The 20,698-nt window shown below is 44.2% G+C and overlaps 1 protein-coding gene across 2 annotated transcripts in view; it reads right to left on the minus strand.

Annotated features, from left to right (window-relative positions):
• LOC125429714 (electroneutral sodium bicarbonate exchanger 1-like) overlaps window positions 1-20,698 on the minus strand; it is an 84,343-nt gene that overhangs the window by 33,167 nt on the left and 30,478 nt on the right. The window contains exons 1-2 of one of the 2 annotated variants that reach the window (XM_048491080.1): window positions 10,052-10,072; window positions 6,063-6,198 (exon numbers count right to left, since the gene is read on the minus strand). In XM_048491080.1, the coding sequence (XP_048347037.1) occupies window positions 6,063-6,163 (101 nt within the window). In that variant the 5' untranslated portion in view covers window positions 6,164-6,198; window positions 10,052-10,072. Of the gene's footprint in view, window positions 1-6,062; window positions 6,199-10,051; window positions 10,073-20,698 lie in introns of those variants that run through there. The other variant, XM_048491081.1, reaches the window with a different exon arrangement.

The following is a 20,698-nucleotide window of genomic DNA, read 5'->3' on the forward strand; positions in this document are numbered from 1 at the left end:
TTAATGGGAGTAGAAAATCTGCTGGGCAGTGGTGACCCTAAATCAGTGGTGGGATTCAGCAGGATCGCACCACTTCGGCAGAACAGGTTGTTAAAATGGTGCTTGTAAACAACCAGTTGTTAAATTATACATTTACATTACCCTTTATTGGCATAATCAGAGAGCAAAATAAATACATCAGTAATAAAAGCAAAAAAGCCCCCAAAGGACCATAACAGATACATACTATTAGATTCCCTCAGCTATCTCCATAATACCATAATCTCTTCAATAAAACCAGGGTCAGAGTTATTCAAAGCACAAGATAACTTAATCAGATCCAAGTAAGCCCAGATTGGAAAAAAGGATATAAATGGATATATTTGGATCTGATTTTAACAAATCTGGTGCAGTGCAGAAGTTGGTGGGCCAGGGTTTCAACCACATTTGCAGCTCCATAACCTTGCAGATTTTTCTAGGTTACTAAACCTACCCGTTAATAGGGCAGAGGGCACCATTGAATCACAGAATTATGAGAGAGCTCTCCTTGCCTCGGGGGTTCGTTAGAACATAAAGGTAATAGGCCATACTTGGCTCTGCCCAAATGGAATTAAGAACTGAGTAGGGGAGCAGGTCTGTTTATTGGTAGGACGTAAATTTGCAAATTCCAGATCTATAAGCCGATCTTTAAGCGTATTGAACGCTTCTGAACACGACATTAGAGTGATTCGAGAGGCAAGCCACTGGATATGATCTTCCTCTCGATTAGAGAGAACCAGGGGTTAGCCTGCGTGTCCTGAAGTATTAAGGAGACAAGGGAGTGTTCGGATGGAAGGTAATGAAGGCGGAGCCAGAATCTAAAGGCTCTAAGCCATGCTTTGAGTTCTAGGGTGTTTTGCCCCAGTTCTAAGCACAAAGCTGCATAAGGAGTTGTTAAATTATTTGAATCCCACCACAGGAACCAGTTGTTAAATTATTTGAATCCCACCACTGCCCTAAATCCATACTTTTCCTGAATGCTTGCAAAGGCCCTGCTACATTAGGAGCCTCAAGTGTTTCACTTATTTTTAACAGGAGAAATGGAAAGACATTTTATGTGAAACTGGGACACCCACTGCTTTTAACACACTAAGGGCTTATCTAGAGTCCCCTGATCAAACGGCATATTTAATTGTATTTAAAAGCAGCAACAATGTCATGTGAGCGATTCTGATCTGAACGGCAGCTGCACTGCTGGGGCAAAGAGGTATAAACCTTTTTCCAGCCTGCCATTTCCTGAACAGAAATCTCCACACACACATGTGCAAATCATCAAAAGTGGTTACCAGTTCTAGCCGAGGGGGGAAGTAGGTTGCCGGTCTTATTTCCCTATGGAGGCTAATAGCTGCTAGAAGACATTTCTATTAGAGAAACAAGCAGAAGGAAAAGATAAACACACATACCTTGGCTCACTCCCCCATGCAGCTTAGGGGAAGAAGCCAACAGCGTAAAGCTACATGTGACAGCTTGAGCCTGGCCTCAGACAGACTTGGGTCAAGCTCTAAGATGAAGGATGGAAGCCTGAATAATTTAAAGCTGGACCCCCAGCCTAGCTGAGGCCAGACTACAGTGGCCCCTTACTGCTCCTAACCTCCATATGGAGATCAGGGATGGGGCGAGCCATCTGGCCCACTCACAGCCTCCACCTGGAGATGGGGGGTGGGGAAAGCCTTGCTTGCCTTGTCCCAAACTCCACATGAAGATTAGGGGTGGTGAAAGCCTCGCTTGCCGGCATTCAAAAGCGCCCTGAACTCCAAGATGGGGCACAGTTACGGGAGGGAGGGGGCAGTCCTGCAGGGTGTCCTGATGAAGTGGCGCCCAGGGCTCCAGTCCTCCCACGCCCCGCCCCCCCAATGATGCCACTGAGTCCAGGACTCTAACCACTTCATCCATTGGCTGTCGGCACAGTGCACTTCCAGTTTTAATTTACACCACTTAGGAAGGAGTAAGCAACCTGTTTGGCATAACTAGAATTTCATAAATCCTGATCTGAGCAGATAACTACACTGAATTCTACCAGTTCACAAACAAAAGGTAACAAGAGGAGAACTCTCACTAAGCTAGTTCTTAAGCTAAGCGGCTGGGAGCTTTAATTCTAATAGAAAATGTATGTTGTCCTAAATGTTATCTCTGTTGGTGTTTCATGACTGGGATGACAGAGGAGTTATCTGGCTCTAAAAAGCAGCATAAAGATGGAGAAACAGGGACCAGGCCTATGTCTCTGGAGAAGGGAGGGGTGTAACTTTCCATTTGTGCCAGCATATTGATAAAAAATGGCCACAGTCGATTTTTATCACCAGTTCTGTTGCAATATCTTTTCCTTTGCTCTGCAAAAGCTACCTGTGTGGCAGGAGACCATTGCCGCCAGCAATGTCCCATCAGAAGATCAGTCAGATCTGAATTCAGCAGCAACTTAGCAACCAGCAAGACTTTCAGAGTGTAAGCTTTTGAGAGCAAGAAAGTTTGTCCTCTCCTACCAGCAGAGGGCATCCTTTGACAACCAGAAAAAAACAACAGCAGCAATAACTGAGCAATTGTGACCATGGCAGGTGACTGCTCAAAGTAAAATGGGCAGAAGTTTGGTGCTTCTGCGGACTGCAGACACAAATCAGTCTTGAACCTGGAATCCAGAACATCCTGCTACAAATCTGGAAGCCAAGCCTCAGTGTTTAAGTTGAGCATCAAGTGTGGGCCTGAAATAAAAAGGTTGTATCATGCAGTGGCGTATTTGCCTAGGGACATGGGGTACCCTGGGCGCCCTCTAGTGGAGGGCGCAAAACTTTCAGGTTCGTTTGTGTGTGTTTTGCATTTTTTAGTGTTTTTTCAGTTTTCGGCCTGCAGGGGGCACGGTTTTTAGGCTAGCAGCACCAAAATTTCAGGGATTTTTCAGGAGATCCTCCTGATGATACCGCCCAGATTTGGTGAGTTCAGGGGGTCCAAAGTTATGTACTCCCAAAAGGGGTGCCCCAACCCCCATTGTTTCCAATGAGAGCTAATAGGAGATGGGGGTAACCTTTGAGGGTCCATAACTTTGGACCCCCTGAACCAAACTTCACCAAACCTGATCAGGAGAGTCTCTTAAAGATACCCTGAAAGTTTGGTGCAGCTATCTTAACAATTCCACCCCTGACAGCAGGCACCCCCCCCCCCAATTTCCCCAGATTTTCCTTTTAAACCCACCCCCTTCAGCATGGACTTCGAGGGAGAATGTGAGGTCCCCAGTTAAAAAAATTGAAAGTGATGCTGTTTCAGGGAGGGGAGAATCCACCCCAAGGGAACAGCATCACTTTCAATGTTATTTTAACTAGGGACCCCAGATTCTCCCTTTAAGGTGGATTGAAAAGGAGAATCTGGGCTCCCTAGTTAAAATAACTATTGAAAGTGATGCTGTTTGGGGGTGGATTCCACTGGAGGTGTTTTGTGAGAGATGATGCTGACATTTGTTTGGTAAATGTTTTGCTGGGGGTGATTTGTGAGAGATTTACATGCTTAATACACACTTGCATTGGCTTGGAGCTGTTTCTCAGGCTAACAACCTACCTCACAGGGTTGGTGTGAGGACAAAATTAGGAAAGAGAGTTGGTGGGGAGAAAGGCATGTATGTTTTGCTGGGGGTAGGAGGTGTTTTGTGAGCTGGTGGAAAAAATCATTGTTTGGTCATGGTGGAGGAGGGTGGCTGCCCATATGGGGCGGGGGGCGCCAAACTCAGGTTTTGTCCCTGGGCTTCAGGTTGCCTAGATACGCCTCTGGTATCATGCAGACACAAAAAGCTTCTGCATAAGGCATATGGCCTATAACCAATGTTCCCTGTAAACTGTATTGGAGTTGTGCAGATCAGGTGGCTGCCAGCAGGGAGAGCTCTCAGAGCTCTTACAGTTCTGAGCAATCAGTGGCAGGGAACTTCCAGAGAGTTCCCTACCACGGTTAGAGGGACTATTGCTTACATCATTACTTTTAATTAATAATGATTGTCATCAAGTCACAACTAACTCATGGAGACACCTCATGGGACCTTCAAGACAAGAGATGAGCAGAGCTGTTTTGCCACTGCCTTCCTTGAAGTAGCAATCCATATCTTCCTTGGTGGTCTTCCATTCAAGTACTAACCAGGGCTGACTGAGTTCCCAAGTTCTGACAAGCTCAGGATAGTCTGGGCTATGGAGGGTGACAACTTTGCCTGTAGCACCCACTAGATTCTGTTATGTTTCTGGTATTACTGTGGCATGTAGAATGGATTCCACAATGAATGTGGAAAACATGGTGGAAACCTAGATGGAAAACGTCAGTATCTCAGACTAATGCCAGCGTGGCTGATGCAGCTGACCCCTCATGAATCTGGAAGTTTCCATGCATGGGTTTACTGTGGTAACATTTCCTTCCACATCCCTGGATGAGATCCTTAAACGCAGGAATAGAATAGAATAGAATAGAATAGAATCTTTATTGGCCAAGTGTGATTGGACACACAAGGAATTTGTCTCCGGTGCATATGCTCTCAGTGTACATAAAAGAAAAATACATTTGTCAAGAATCATAAGGTACAGCACTTAATCATAAGGTACAGCACTTAATGATTGTCATATAGGTCTAGTAAGCAATCAGGAAACAATCAGTAGTAATGAAAACATAAAATGTAAAATCATAAAATAAAATAAAATAAACAAAAATGTCAGCACAGGCTAGTCATACAGCCAAGTGGGAGGAGATGGGTAATAGGAATGGATGAAAAAGTAGTGCAGTAATTATAATAAGCATATAATAAATAGCTGAACATTACTCTCCAGGGAATTATTTGTTTAACAGAGTGATGGCATTCGGGAAAAAACTGTTCTTATGTCTAGTTGTCTTGGTGTGCAGTGCTCTGTAGCGACGTTTAGAGGGTAAGAGTTGAAACAGTTTATGTCCAGGATGCGAGGGGTCAGTAGATCTGGATCAGTAGATCTGGAGGGGTCAGTACTGGATCTCATCCAGTAGTTACAGCAGCATGAATGCAGTCTATGAAACTCATGGTCTTCATATCCAGGGAAATGCTATCTTGGTATTTTTTGGATTCAGCTTTAAAAGACCTGGAAACTTTTTTTAAAAAAAGTCAGAACCCTCATGCTGGCTTTTCCAGCTTTCATGGCTTGGGGGTGGGGGGTGTCTTTTAAAGCTGAACCTGAAACATCCCTAGCCTTGCTGGCTGACCGACCACCTCTGAAGCCTGGTTGGGATTCAGAGGCAGCTGGGGAGCAACTGCCAAAAGCCAAAGCTCTTTTCAGGTTTTTTAGGCTTTGGCTATTCGTCTCAACCAAGACGGCTACTCCCCGCCCCCCCCCCCCCCACCCCCAAAAAAAAAATCAGGAAAAGACAACATGGTTTTTTGAAAAGGGTTCAGCTCAGCTATATTCAAATGCACAGTCCTAATCTGGATCTTTTGGGAAGTCTCTGTATCTACCGTACATACTCGCCTAGAAGTCGACCCGAATATAAGTCGAGGCACCTAATTTTACCACAAAAAACTGGGAAAACTTATTGACTCGCGTATAAGTCGAGGGTAGGAAATGCAGCAGCTACTGGTAAATTTCAAAAGTAAAAATAGATGCCAATAAAAATGTTTTTGAATATTTATTTCAAAGAAAAACAGTCTGGTATCAACAATAACTTTAAAAAGTTCTGAAGTGGAATATATAACTTTCACAGACAGTATCTCTTCAGAGTTTCATAGGGAAGATGTTCATCCCCCTTTTAAAAAGTCCCTACAGGTTCTCTCCTCTTCAACACAGATAGCTTATCATTACACATTGTGCGAAGATGCTTGCGCAGTGATGGCAGCTGCTGCCCTCAAAGCAAGTATTTTTTTGCAGGTTCTGCAAGCTTCCAAATACCATTCACTCGCATATAAGTCGAGGGGGTATTTTTTCAGCACAAAAAAATGTGCTGAAAAAGTAAACTTATACGTGAGTATATAAGGTATGTGAACTGCATTTCCAATTTAGCACTAAGGAGGTAAATAGACTCAGCGAGAAGCCATTATGCAGTCTTTGCGACCTTGCCGCTTTTACCTTGCCGTCTCCTTCCATTCCGCATCTTCGCCCTCTTTCATGCAGATTTCGTCCATTTCCGTGAACAAATCGTGGGGAACGTGCTCTTCATCCTCCTCCATCCCAAGGATAAACTGAACTCGCTGAGACGGGGTATCTAACAAAAGCAGAACAAAGCATTTTAAAAGAGGGGGAGCGAAGCTACAAGTCTTGGCGACACAACAAGGTTTTGATATGAAAATTGTTGTTTTTAATATGTTGGATAAACTGCTATAAGCTGCCCTGAGTCCGTTTAATGGGGAAGGGTTGACATGGGAATGTCAACTCAGTGCATGGCAGCTGTGAAAAAGGCAAACTCTGTGCTGGGGATAATTAGGAAAGGAGTTGATAATAAAACTGCAAGGATTGTCATGCCCTTATATAAAGCCGTGGTGCGACCGCACTTGGAGTAATTGTGTAGCTCAGTTCTGGTCGCCACATCTCAAAAAAGGATATCAAAGAGATAGAAAAAGTGCAGAGAAGGGCAACGAGGATGATTGAAGGATTGGAGCACCTTCCTTATGAGGAGAGGCTGCAGCGTTTGGGACTCTTCAGTTTTGGGACTCTTCAGAGACGTCTGAGCGGGGATATGACTGAAGTCTATAAAATTATGCACGGGGTAGAAAATGTTGACAGAGAGAAATTTTTCTCTCTTTCTCACAATACTAGAACCAGGGGGCATTCATTGAAAATACTGGGGGGAAGAATTAGGACTAATAAAAGGTAACACTTCTTCACACAACGTGTAATTGGTGTTCGGAATATGCTGCCACAGGAGGTGGTGATGGCAACTAACCTGGATAACTTTAAAAAGGGCTTGGACAGATTTATGGAGGAGAAGACGATCTATGGCTACCAATCTTGATCCTCCTTGATCTGAGATTGCAAATGCCTTAGCAGACCAGGTGCTCGGGAGCAGCAGCAGCAGCAGAAGGCCCTTGCTTTCACATCCTGCATGTGAGCTCCCAAAGGCACCTGGTGGGCCACTGCGAGTAGCAGAGTGCTGGACTAGATGGACTCTGGTCTGATCCAGCAGGCTCCTTCTGATGTTCTTATGTTCTTAAGGGTGGCCTATAAGCCTAATATTTTTTTAACAAGATAAAATAAAAGTTTCTATACCAGGACAAACAGCAGCTCCAGGGGCAGTGATATCTACTGAGACAACCACACAGGTGGGAAGCATTACACTCCAACACTTATGTCCCTTGGTCTCCCTTCCCATGGGGCTTCTGTGGGGGGACACAATTCATACATGTCCATAGTTTGACTCTCCACTGATTAATGACTACGTGTGCTTGGCTCCAATACAGTCTTCCCTTGTCTGAGCATATTTAATGACTGACCTTCGTATTAGTCAAGGGAAGTCTGAGATTTTGCCCCAGCCTGGTCCCAAGACACAAAGGTCAAACACTGAGGTGGACCTTAAGATTTCTCCTGTGTGCAGTTCCAGGGAAGAAACCCTTAAACCTCTTATTCTTTAGGCAGCAATCGTATTTTTGTAGTGTCCAACACAGAAAGCGACTGTAGACGGAAAATATAACAATGGCTCCAGATTTATTCTGTGTTGTAACCTTATCTTTTTACTGCAATGCCACAAAAGGGCTGGAGGTAGCCCATTTCTCCCACCTACACCTGCATGGCTCAAATCCCCAATTAAGGCAAGAAACATGGTCCATGCACACCTTGTCACATTGCTCTATACCAGTGGTGGTGAGCCTCCATGGCATCGCTGCGGCTGAGGTGGGCACTCCCAGAGCCCTCTTTGTGGGCACGCGCACTGTTGTCCCAGTTTGTGCATTCGGCAGTGGCATAGCGCCAAGGGGGCAAGGAGTGAGCAATGCACTGGGCGCACACCCCTGTGGGCTGTGGCAAGGGCATTCCGGGGCATTCTCGGGGCACTTCGGGTCAGGAAGGTGGCATGGCGGGGGCACAGGGCGCACGCATGTCCCGGAAGCAGCTTCCCCTTGCTCCGCCCCGGCACTCGGTCTCTAAAAGGTTCGCCATCACTGCTCTATACACATTCCTTTTGAACTAAACCACAAACAGATGAAGGGCCTGAGCACACAACTAGTAATACACACACTGCTCTAGCTAGGCTCTTCCAGTTCAGCTATACCACACAATTCTGCTCCACTATCCTTTCTTGCAGTGTGTTCTGACAACCACAGGGGATGGGGGGTGGGGTGTTGTGTTGTGGGAAGATATCCTCGGCAGGCTCTTCTTCACTGACTGCATTACCTCCATCCACTTGACTGTACTTTCCCTCTGGAACCAGTCAACCCCAGCACCCAAAGGACACACAGAAAGCAAGAGTGTAGCTGCTGTTCCCCGTCCTCAGTTCCTGTATCCAGACCTTCCAAACACAGAAGAAGGAGCTCTCCTTTGTTCCTCTGCATTTCTGCAGCCCCTTTTAGACCTGGAAGACTAGCCCTTCGGAAGTGGGACTCACCCAGAGTAGCAGGTTAGGCAAACAGAGTGAGGAAAGACAACAAGGACTGACTAGAGCAGCGGTTCTCAACCTGTGGGGTCAGCGACTCTTTAGATCGAACGCAACCTTTCACAGGGTCAGCCTAAGACTCTCTGCATCAGTGTTCCTCCATCCAGCAAAATGGATACATGTTAGGTTGTGGGATCACTACAACATGAGAAACTGTTTTGTATGGTCGCGCATTAGGAAGGTTGAGAACCACTGCCTAAGACTCTCTGCATCAGTGTTCTCCATCTGTAAAATGGATACATGTTAGGGTTGGGGATCACCACAACATGAGGAACTGTTTTAAAGGGTCGCGGCATTAGGAAGGTTGAGAACCACTGCCTAAGACTCTCTGCATCAGTGTTCTCCATCTGTAAAATGGATAAATGTTAGGGTTGGGCATCACTACAACATGAGGAACTGGGTTAAAGCGGTCAAGTGGCATTAGGAAGGTTGAGAACCACTGACTAGGAGGATGAAATTATATCGCTTCCTCTACTACCAATGCAGCTTAGCTTGAGGGAACAGGTCAATTCCTTTGTCCCTCCCCTCGCCAGCAATGGCGGCTGCGTGTAAATCAGCAAGGGCCACTCCTTTTCTCTAGAGGTTAGGGCTGCAGAAACGTGAGTAGAACATGGGAAAAACTCCTAGGCCCCTCTACATGCAAAATGTGTGCCACTAAGCAATTGGAGCCGAAAGAACAAAGCTGCCACCAATCCCTATTAACCTTCACTAGCTGTCCTCACTGCCCCAGAGCAAGACTGGAGCAAGAGGTGGCTTCTGTTTCATGTCACAGAATGGTACAGGAGCAGCAGCATCAGACACCTCCAGTTATCAGTTGTGGGTCCTCAGGGTTGGCTTTCACAAATACCTGAAGCTGCATGTCACTCTCCAACATATGCAGCACTGCTTTCTCCCAATGAAGAAGAAGAAGAGTGAGTTTGGATTTATATCCCCCCTTTCTCTCTTGAAGGAGGCCTCCAAAAGGGGCTTACAATCTTCCTTTGCCCTTCCCCCCCCCCCCTCACAACAAACACCCTGTGAGGTGGGTGGGGCTGAGAGAGCTCCAAGAAGCTGTGACTCAGCTCCAAGGTCACCCAGGCTGGCGTGTGGTGGGAGTGTACAGGGCTGGGATCTGGAATTCCTGGTAGATAAGCCTCCCACAGCTCAGGGCGGCGGAGTGGGGAATCAAATCCGGTTCCTCCAGATTAGATACACGAGCTCTAACCTCCTCACGCCACTGCTGCTCCTCAATGCCAACTCAATGCCTTTTATCCCACCATCCGCTCACCATCCCGCTTTCAACTCTCCTCAAGTATTTTCCAGCTGATATCTCATGAAAGTGAGCACTTAGTCACAATCTTGTTCAAAATATGTCAGGTGGCCATGCTGAGAAAGTCTCAGTGAGAATCTCTAGAGAATTTCATGGTCATTGGTAAGACTGTATAAGACAGGATGTAGGCACTCCATCAAAGTGACATGCATCACACACACATACCATGAGACCTCAGTATCTTCTTCGATGGTCCCTTTCGGCAGCTTCCTCAGCATTTCTGTGTTTCTTGGCCATGAGTTCTGTGGATGTCTGTGACCCTGTCTCACCAAAGGCATCCTGCATCTCCTCTAACGCATGACAGAGTCCTGTGTCCTGGAACGAAGCAGACATGTTTTATTTTGCTGGCACTGTAGCAGAGGATTTCATCATTCAAAAATACTCCCCTCTTGATGCTGTGCTAGAATACAACCCACCTCCTAACGAAGTCACAGCCAGCTCTTCAGGACAATATGACTTTTCTTCCTGATAGGCTAGGCCTGATCTTGTCAGTCTCAAAACCTAAGCAGGGTCAGGGCCCTGCTCAACATTTGGTTGTGACACCACCAGGGTCACGCTACATAAAGGCAGTCAACAGCAAATCACCCTCTGGACCAACTCTTGCCTTGAAAATCCCTCTCCGAGCTGCCAGAGCTGTGGACTTGATGGCGCTTCCCACCACCAGAGTAGTTATGTTCTGAGACATATGGAAGGCCTTTGTGTGCATGTATTTCTATGAGACCTGTTTTTACTTTCTCTACGCTGCCATATTTCTGGTTACATATATTTTTGCTTTTAATAATTGTTTTATTAAAATTAAGAAATTGACACAAAAAAATAATTCTAAAGAGAAAGTCACAATACAGAACAAAGGGGGAAAAAGAAAAGAAAAAGAAGAAAATACACACAAGGGCCCCCCCCGATTTCTTCTTCTGTACTTGAATACAGTCACGCTTTACATAGCTACCACATTTGCCCGCTACTTTAAATAGAAATAGTCTTAAATAGAAATTAACTCTTAATTAGTAGTATCATTAACACAATTCACACTTTTCACTTTTCTATGCTTCTTCTTGGATCTTCTACTCCTCAAAACCCCCCCCATCTTCTTTTTTTTTTTCTATTTTATGCTTAAAAAAGTCCATCAACGCTTCCAGAATTATCCATGAATTTAGATAAGTCCTTTTCTCTAATCAAAGAGGCAAGTATCACGCTTTATCTCTGCATATTCCAATACTTTCACAAGTCAATCTTCTGTTGTAGGTATGTGAATGAATGTTTCAATTTTGTGCATATAATATTCAAGCTGCTAATACTCATATATAAAAACAAAGTTCCATTTTTTTAAAACTGTTCATAAAACCCTCAAAATACACACTTCTGGTTTCATTTGTCTTTAAAATCTTCTTGAATTAGCTTAATGAATTTGAATCCGAAATGTTTTAGCTTTGGCAAATTACAAAATGAGTTTCTCTCCATAACGCTCTCATGTGCAACACTAGATTCTAAAACAGTTTAATACATTTTTTGCCATTTTCTCCCGTGATAAGTACTTTTATCACTTTATCAAAGTTCTTTTAAGGCAGAAACATAAAGTACATTTAAGACCTTTGCAGCCCAATCCAGAGCTGTTGCAGTGGGACGTGCCAGGCTCTTAGCTGCTGCCCTGCCTCTCTTCAATGGGCTTCCCCTGCAGTGCAGGAAGCCCAAAAAGTAAAAAAGAAAAAATGTTTTCCAAAGCAGAGATATGCCACAAAGCAGAGATGCCACACAGAAATCATAGCATACCTCCGAGGCTGGCTCCACCAGTGTAAGGGGACTGAAAAGACAGTGGAAGCCCACCAACTTTAGCTCTACTCCCAAGGGAATGCCCCCCCTGCCATGCCCCCCAACCACACCTGATTTAGCTCTCAGGGCAGCGCAGGAGCACCAACGCAGAGCTTCGGGTGCTACAGCAGCTTTGCCCCTCCATCGGGGTAAGTGCCCAGAGAGGGGCAAAATCCACTGGAATAAGCCTGTGCTACCTCCAGAGGGGATCCCCCTCGCCACAGACTAGGCTGCCCACCCACCATATTCCTCCCATTGCTCCATTTGCATGTTATACCCAAAGTTCACAGCCCATTTCTTCAAGCAACATACATTCCTGCACTCTTTCTTCTTTCTTGTTTCAAATTCTCAACAACAGTGTATGCATCTCAGCCATAACATGGTCATCATTTGTTCATATAAATCCTTTCAAATTCATGAAGCCTTTTGTCTGTTTTGAATCTTTGTAATAGCTGTGCATAGTGGCACCCAGGACAATTATTTCTTTCAGTGCTATTAACTGTTTCCTCAATTTCAATTTCTTTACATTCCCTTTGTGAAAAATTCAAAAATGTCATGTGGTATGAGATCCACCTGTTCTCAAACATCATTTTTCATGTAAACAGTGGTTCATGTGATGTGACCCAGGTGTTTTCTGATATAGTCTAAGTCAGGGGTGTCCAACTCTGGCGCCCCAGATGTTCATGGGATCTTATTGATTCCCATCAGCCCCTGCCAACATGGCCAATTGGGACTGATGGGAATCGTAGTCCATGAAAATATGGGGCACCAGAGTTGGACACCCCTGGCTAAGTTTATTCCATATTCTCAAAATGACCTGCCTAATATAACGATCATTAAAATTCTTATTTACCTTAACTTTATCATATCATAAATAGGCTATACCTCAAGTCATGACCCATTCTTTCAGTCACACTAAACAACAAGCGGTGAAATGTTCTTTTAGGTCAGGTAAACCAAACCTCTTATTTCCTTTGCATCTTGCAGGATTTTATATTTAACCTGAAGCTTCTTCCCTTGCACAAACTAAGTTTGAAAAATACTTCTGCCGTTGTTTGAAAGGAATGTCAATTACCAGCACTGGTATTGTTTGAAACAAAACCAGGAAAAACATTTCTTTAGTTATAAATGATTTACTGTTTTTTAAAAGCATGCTGGAAATAGAATCGATACTTTCTGATTTTATGGTTCACCTGCTACTTGTTTTAATTTGCTTTCTGATTGGTGCCAAGTTTTGACTGGACTGTGCATTTATTGTGTAGTGGTTGCGCTTTTTCAACAGGACTTAAACTTTCTTTTAATTGCATGTGCTTTAATTCACCGTAAACTGCCTCAAAAATATGAGCCTTTTACCACTGTCATCACTGGACACTCATACAGATATATCAGGTTAGTCTTTCTGGAAAATGGCATTCTCTTTTTGACCTTCCAAACATTCTTGTTCAAATGAACACCATCAGCTCACAATCTGAGAGCAAGAACTAATTGCGGTAACACAGCTACAGAACTGCTCTTCGCCAGCCAATGTTCATGCCATCTGCCACCTACACCAACACAGAAATAACAATATAATAATCTGAGCACCATTCTGCTGGATCTCCAGCAGGCTCTATTTACACTCTGATGACAAGGCTAAGATCTCATACCAGAATGAATGCCCTTAAAACAAGGGTAATCAACTGTGCACTGGAGATAATAACATTGAAGATTATAGACCGGTTGCACTATATTCCAGATAAAGTTATGGGATTACAGCTCATCAGCCTTCTTCCCAGCATGGGCACCACACTGGGCCATGTTGGAAGGGGCTGATGGGAATTGTAGTCCATAACATCTGGAGTGCCAAAGGTTCGCCACCACTGTTCTAGGACATCAATAGAGTTTTTTTTCCCCCTGTTCTGGAAATGTTGTGAGATGGAAAGCACAAACTGGGGAAGGGGGATCCCCCTCTGGCAGTGGCATAGACAAGCCAGCAGATTTGCCCTCTCTGGGGCAGTTACAGCAGCAGAGGGGCAAACCCATCGTCATCCAGCTGCAGCAGAGCCCTGGGACACCTGGCCGTGGTGCACAGATCCCTTCCACCATGCCCACACTACCCAGAGAAGGCAGGGCCAACCTTAGGTCTCCGAATCCCAGCAGGGCTGCCAGTGGAGATATGCTATGATTTTCACAGCGTATCTCTGTTCGGAGTATGTTGGTTCTGTGTTCCTGAATTGTAGGGGGTTGAACTTGATGGTCCTTGGGGTCTCTTCCAACTCTATGGCCCCTTCCGCACACGCAAAATAATGTGTTTTCAAACCACTTTCACAACTGTTTGCAAGAGGATTTTGCCATTCCGCACAGCTTCAAAGAGCACTGAAAGCAGTTTGAAAGTGCATTATTCTGCATGTGCAGAATGAGCCTAAGATTCTATGATTCCCCTATGAGGGAGTTTCAGATAGGATTTTAAAAAACTTTTGGGGCTTCCCAAAGCCCTTTGGAGTGGGCAGAGCAGCCCTCAAGCGGCACCATCTCCGCCCACCTGACAGCTCCGGATTGAGCTGTTAAAGCACTACAAATTCTGTTTATGATCAGCACAGAGGCACATCTTTGCTGCCTCTTTGCTATGAAGAAGCCTTAACAGAGCTTAGCTGATCTGCATTGCCTCTGCATGAGGAAAATTTGCATGAAGGCTTGGAACAGTTTGTGCAACGGAATAATTTTGTTTGCAGGGATATCTGCAAGCCAAAGAAGAAACAGGCTGTACTGGTTGAATAAATATTTGCTAATCCTAACAGGAGGTACTTAAACTGTCACACAACACAACTTGATTGACTTATTAACACATTGAAGCCATGCTTTTGTGTCTCCGCATCAACAGCAGCCCCCAAAAGATGCAAGTGTCACTCAAGTGTCGCGTGGCTTCAAACAATGTCACGACCGGATCCTTGAGATCCTGTTGAGACTCATCAGCCCAAGTTAACAATCCTTTTGCTATGTGAGACCGCAGTCCCAGAATAAAGCGACCTGTAGTTTTCTTTTAAAACGTAAGACTTTATTGAGGACTGATGCATGCGAGGGATAGACGAATTCTGAGGAATATAGAAAGAACAACACCTACGAGACCGTCTGGCCCCATATGTCCCACGTCGGTCCCTGCGCTCTGCGGAGGCCAATCTGCTGGTCATCCCCGCCCCCTCTATGATGCGGCTGGCCTCCACCAGGGCCAGGGCTTTTACGGCCCTGGCCCCTGCCTGGTGGAACGCTCTCCCTCCAGCTGTCTGGGGTCCTGCGGGACCTTAATGAGTTCCGCAGGGTCTGTAAGACTGAGCTATTCCACCGGGCCCTTGGGGAGACCAGCTGCTGATGTGGGGGCCCGAAACATTCTGAGAAACACTCTGAGACCCACTGTCCCTCTTTCTAAGAAGAGTTTTAATAGCTGGATGCCATCTATTTTAAATCTGAATTAGTTTTGATCATTGAAGGCTGCATTTTAAGTCTTAATTTAACTTTGTATTTTGTTTTTATGGTTTGTTGATGTTGTACACCGCCCTTAGCCCTTCGGGGGAGGGCGGAATAAAAATGAAATAATAAAAATAAATAAAATAAAATCCCAGCTGCCCTTGGCCCTCCCCTAGCCGAGCCGCAGTTACAGTAAAATAAAAGGGAAGAATACCAACATTCAGATACAAAGTTAACATTACACAATACAGGGCTTGGCCACACCTTGGAGAGCTGTGGTTGCATTTTAGCTTTTGTTTCCTGGAAGGCTAGCAAAGGGAGGGGGGATGAGCCAAGGGGCCCATCCTGACATGCTAAAGGCGAAAAATCAAGTTATAGAGTTTTATTTATTTTTAACTTCATTGATACCCCGAATTTTTTATTCCCATGGCAAACCAAAGTGGTTTACACCATTGTTTGCTGCTTCTTTTCCCCCTCGCAACATCAATCATGTTATGCAGATTTAGGTTAAGTGTGAGTGACTGGCTTGAAATTCACCCAATGCGCTTGCATAACGGGATGTGGGTTCCAACTGGGTGTTTCAGAGCCAAATCCAACATACTGTCAAAGGTCTTCATGTCCGGAATCAACTGGGGCCCCTTCCACACATGCAGAATAATGCATTTTCAATCCACCTTGAAAGGAACAGCTGTGGTGTGGTGGTTAACAGCAAGTGTACTCTAATCTGGAGGAACCAGGTTTGATTCCCCGCTCTGCCGCCTGAGCTGTGGAGGCTTATCTGGGGAATTCAGATTAGCCTGTACACTCCCACACATGCCAGCTGGGTGACCTTGGGCTAGTCACAGCTCTACGGAGCTCTCTCAGCCCCACCTACCTCACAGGGTGCTTGTTGTCTCCTACAGGAGTCTCCTACATGAGAGAAAGAGGGGATATAAATCCAACTCTTCTTCTTCACTTTCACAATTGTTTGCAACTAGATTTTACTATTCCGCACAGTAAAATCCAGCTGCAAAGTGCACTAAAGATGGATTGAAAGTGCATTATTCTGCATGTGCAGAACGGGCCTGGATGTTGTGGGTTTTCTGGCCTGTGAGGTCCCGGTTTAGTAGTTTTTGCTCCTAACATTTCTCCTGCATCTATGGCTGGCATTTTCAGAGGTATGTCAGGTGACTGCAAATGCAGATGCAAATGAACCCCACCTGGGCAACTGTTCCTCACACACCCTCTCCCACCTGTGAGGTGGACAAAACATATATCCCACCACACAATCACTCCACACTGGGCCAAGGAAAGGAAAACATCTTACCATGACATGCCTCAGAGGATAATAGAACTACCACTACTGTTGCACTCTGGCTATAACTAATATTTCAAATACGTATATCTATATACATGAGTTTATATCATTGTTCATATTTTTTATATATTTCATTGGTTGTAAATACAATCATTTCTTGTCGACTACATCCAACCGGTAAGTTCAACTTATTTTTAACAATTATAACAAATAAATTCAGGGTCATCCGTATTAATTCAGGTAAGTATTTAGTTCATACTCTCCCATCAATTCAGCATCCTTAAGGTAAGTCTGTATGTATTCAATGATAAGTCCAAAATTGTGCACAGACAGAAGTCCAAATTCTTTTAAACACTTTTAAACACAAGGAGGAAAACGCATTGCGCCTAATCCGCGTTTTTCGATGGCTTCATCAGCCTCACAGTTAAAAATAAGTTGAACTTACCGGTTGGATGTAGTCGACAAGAAATGATTGTATTTACAACCAATGAAATATATAAAAAATATGAACAATGATATAAACTCATGTATATAGATATACGTATTTGAAATATTAGTTATAGCCAGAGTGCAACAGTAGTGGTAGTTCTATTATTATTAATATTGACTGTTGCACCCCCTTTTCTTATATGCCTCAGAGGATGCCAGCCACAGATGGGGTCAAAATATCAGGAGCAAAAACTACTAGACCACGGCCACTCAGTCCATAAAACCCACAACACCCAGAGTACCACTCTAATCACTAAATCATGCTGCAGAAGACCTTCAGGTTTTTTCTGAGATTCCAAGCTCACGGGAAATTTTTGCACAGAGGCTAATCTCAGTATCAGTGTGTACATTTCCAAAGCCCATCAGCTTTGATTATACAAGAGTCAAGCTCATAATTCTCATGACTTTGAAGGTTTGTTTGAAAGTAGAGTATGTACTACAAACCAGAGCAACAGCCTCTATTAGCAACATGGCACCCTTTCCCCTCTTCTGGAAGGCATTCATGTTCCACGATCCATACCCTCCTTCTGTCCCAGCTAGGACATATATAAATACAAGGTAGCATCCTACGCCTCCATTCAGTGCTTCATATACTTCCAACAGCAATGCTAAGCCTCCTTTTCACCCTACAGCATACCTGGACCCTCCAGCTGTTCCTTAATTTCTCTTGTAATGCCACCAAGATGATGCCCTGCATGTACATTGTCCACTATCACAACCACTGCTCTTGAGACCGTAGCATCTTAGAACTCAATACCCTTGAGACGATATTGTATATTTTATTTGATTGTCCTAAATATCTCGATTTCAGACCTGATTTCCATGGTATCATTCCTTTTCTACTAAGGAATTCTATGCCTAACAAGTGGGCTTGCTTTTTGTTAAATAACAACTCAACTGAGATCTTGGAGTTGGTCGCCGAATTCCTGGAAAAGGTTTTGGATTGTTGGTCCTTTTTGGATTTCAGATGTTTTAAATTGTTCTTAGACCCCATATTTTGTATTTATTGATGCCTATTAAAGGTGTATGTATGTATGTATGTATGTATGTATGTATGTATGTATGTATGTATGTATGTATGTATTCATTCATCCATTCATTCATTCATTCATTCATTCATTCATTTATTCATTCGATTTGCTAAACCGCCCTACCCCCAAAGGGCTCAGTATGTATGTATGTATGTATGTATGTATGTATGTATGTATGTATGTATGTATGTATGTACGTCCTTCCACCGTCTGCACCGCAAGGGTGACAGACGTTTTTAGGTAGAGGCAACAGACTCTGAACAGCATTTCCCCGCAAATTTGCCACCTGTACAATTATACAGTTGGGGAAAAGCATTCAGCTTCACTTATGAACAGGAGCATGGGAAGTAGGTCAAAGCAGGTATCTTTTCTCCCGGGATGAAATGCTGGTGAAGGCCATAGTCTTAGGTACATAATGTAGCAGTGCTGCCAAAGCCACACTGCGAGTTAAGAACATCACACTTGAAGACCACCAGGAGACTCTACATATGTTCCACTGAAGAAAGAGAGAACAAAAATCCATTGTGTAGAAAAACTGCACTGTAAAATCTAAGTTGAGCTCATATTTATTATTTATTAAATTTAATATGCCCCCACATCCATTGTATGAGGGTGGAAACAGACAACAGCCCTGCTGGTAGCCAGTGTGGGTTGTAATGAGAACAAATCCATTCCCCACTTCCATAAATCCCCGTATCTTTAGCCACACCTTTCTTCTACTTCAGCCACTCAATATATAGCCACTCAAACATACTAATTTGCTGGCACTTGAAATAAGTTTCAGGAACCATCCTACAAAGTGTGCCAACTTCCAAAATTTTGATTCTAGGTAAACAATCTGGGCATATTTATGTTGCCCAGACTATGAGAGAGACCGAGAGAAAGAGAGAGAAAGAGAGAGATGTGCAGTGGTTATTAGTGTCAAACTGGAAATTAGGAAATCCAGATTTGAATCTCCACTTATGCCATGGAAGCTCACAAGATGATCTCAGTCCAGTCATACTCTCTCAGTCTAGTCTACCTCACTAGGTTGTTGTGAAGATAAAATGGAGGCAAGGAGAATTACGTAAGCTGTTCTGGGTCCTCTTTGGGGTGAAAGGTGGGATAGGAATGAAGTAGCTAAACAAACATGAGCAGCCCTGGTCAGTGGCGTAGTGCTCAGGGGGACGTCTTGCACCAGGCACGTGCCAGGGCGGGGACATTCTGGGGTGGGGCGGGTGGGGGCGTGGCAGGGACACAGGTCACACACATGCCCCAGGCGCAGTTCCCCCTCGCTACAACTCTGGCCCTAGTTAATAGATAGAATACCCTTCAGGGCATATGGAACCTTCTTCAATAGAAGTTTACGTCTGTTCTCAAATAATTAATGATGATGAATGGCTAGGCAGGAAAAAAACAGACAGAGAAAGAAACCAACCGCAAGAAGCAGTCTTACCTTCCAGCTCTTCTGGCTCATAATGAATATTGACAACATTGCTGGTGCCTCCTTGATCCACAACAGCTTCATCTTCAGGTCTCTGTTAGATAAATAAGGTACATTAGACCAATATGTACTCCTGCCATTTGTTTACCCCCTGGAACCAGATCAAACATGAGTACTCTATGCAGAATTATGTTCTAAGGCCTCACATGCCCCAGGTCCTAAAAATATGTCCTCTCATCTATTGAATGTTCATGTACAAAATGCAGACATTAACATATCAGTTTCCATCCCAGCCTTCTTCTCCTGTCTTTAAAACCAGTCCTCGATAGATTTTAGCATTTTCTAGCACCAGGATGTAATTTAACAAACTCTGCTCTGGAAATCTGGGGCTAGATGCTACTTTACTCAATCTGACCCAAACCTCCTCTTGATTTTAACCCCTACCCCCACCCCATCCTACACATCTGCTGTTTTCACCAGCAGAAAACCTGGCCAGATCCAACCAAATATCTCAAATAATCATAAACTGATTTAATTTCTACTGCAGTTATTATTTGGGGTGGGGGGAAGTCTGCACTGATGATGAATTAGTAAGAAAAATAGTTTCACTATCAGAATGGACTGGGAGGGGAGGAATTCACATCTTGTATTTCCTACAGGCTTGGGCAAGTCTGACTTTGATGAGAAGTATCAACTCTGTTCATTCTCCTGCTTGAAAAGCTGCCTCCACAGTTACAATGCCTAGACATGTTTCTGGCTGAAATAAGCACACACCGTTATTTGCGCTAGAGTTCCGTGGAAGTCAATATCATTTAATTGCGTCCTTCGTTTGAACAGAAGGCTGAGATTCTGAATGGCTCAGCAACTGATTATTTTTTCCACTTCCCATGATCAAGAACACTGAGACTTTCTCTGGCTCACGAGTCATGGCAATCATCACATTTCACAAAAGGGGCTATGGGCAAATTAATAGCAACATCCATTGCAAAGGCAGTGTGACCAAGGAACTCTTCCGCTAACCATCTAAGGCCTCTTAAGATTTCGCTCTGAAAAAATTTCACAGTTCGCTTTTTTAAAAAAACCAACCCTGTAGGTCTTCTGTAACGTTTCTGTGTTCCAAAAGAAAGACCAGAAGATTGAGGAGTATTTCAAAAAGCATTCATATAAGAAGCAACCCCAACAGATTTATGAGAACACTCTCAACTAACTGAACTGCCTACTTGAACGTATGACCTTAGGGCAGTGGTGGCGAACCTTTGGCACTCCAGATGTTATGGACTACAATCCCCATCAGCCCCTGCCAGCATGGCCAATTGGCCATGCTG

This window comes from Sphaerodactylus townsendi, linkage group LG03 (genome assembly GCF_021028975.2).
Source record: "Sphaerodactylus townsendi isolate TG3544 linkage group LG03, MPM_Stown_v2.3, whole genome shotgun sequence".
In the NCBI taxonomy this organism is placed as follows: Eukaryota; Metazoa; Chordata; class Lepidosauria; order Squamata; family Sphaerodactylidae; genus Sphaerodactylus; species Sphaerodactylus townsendi.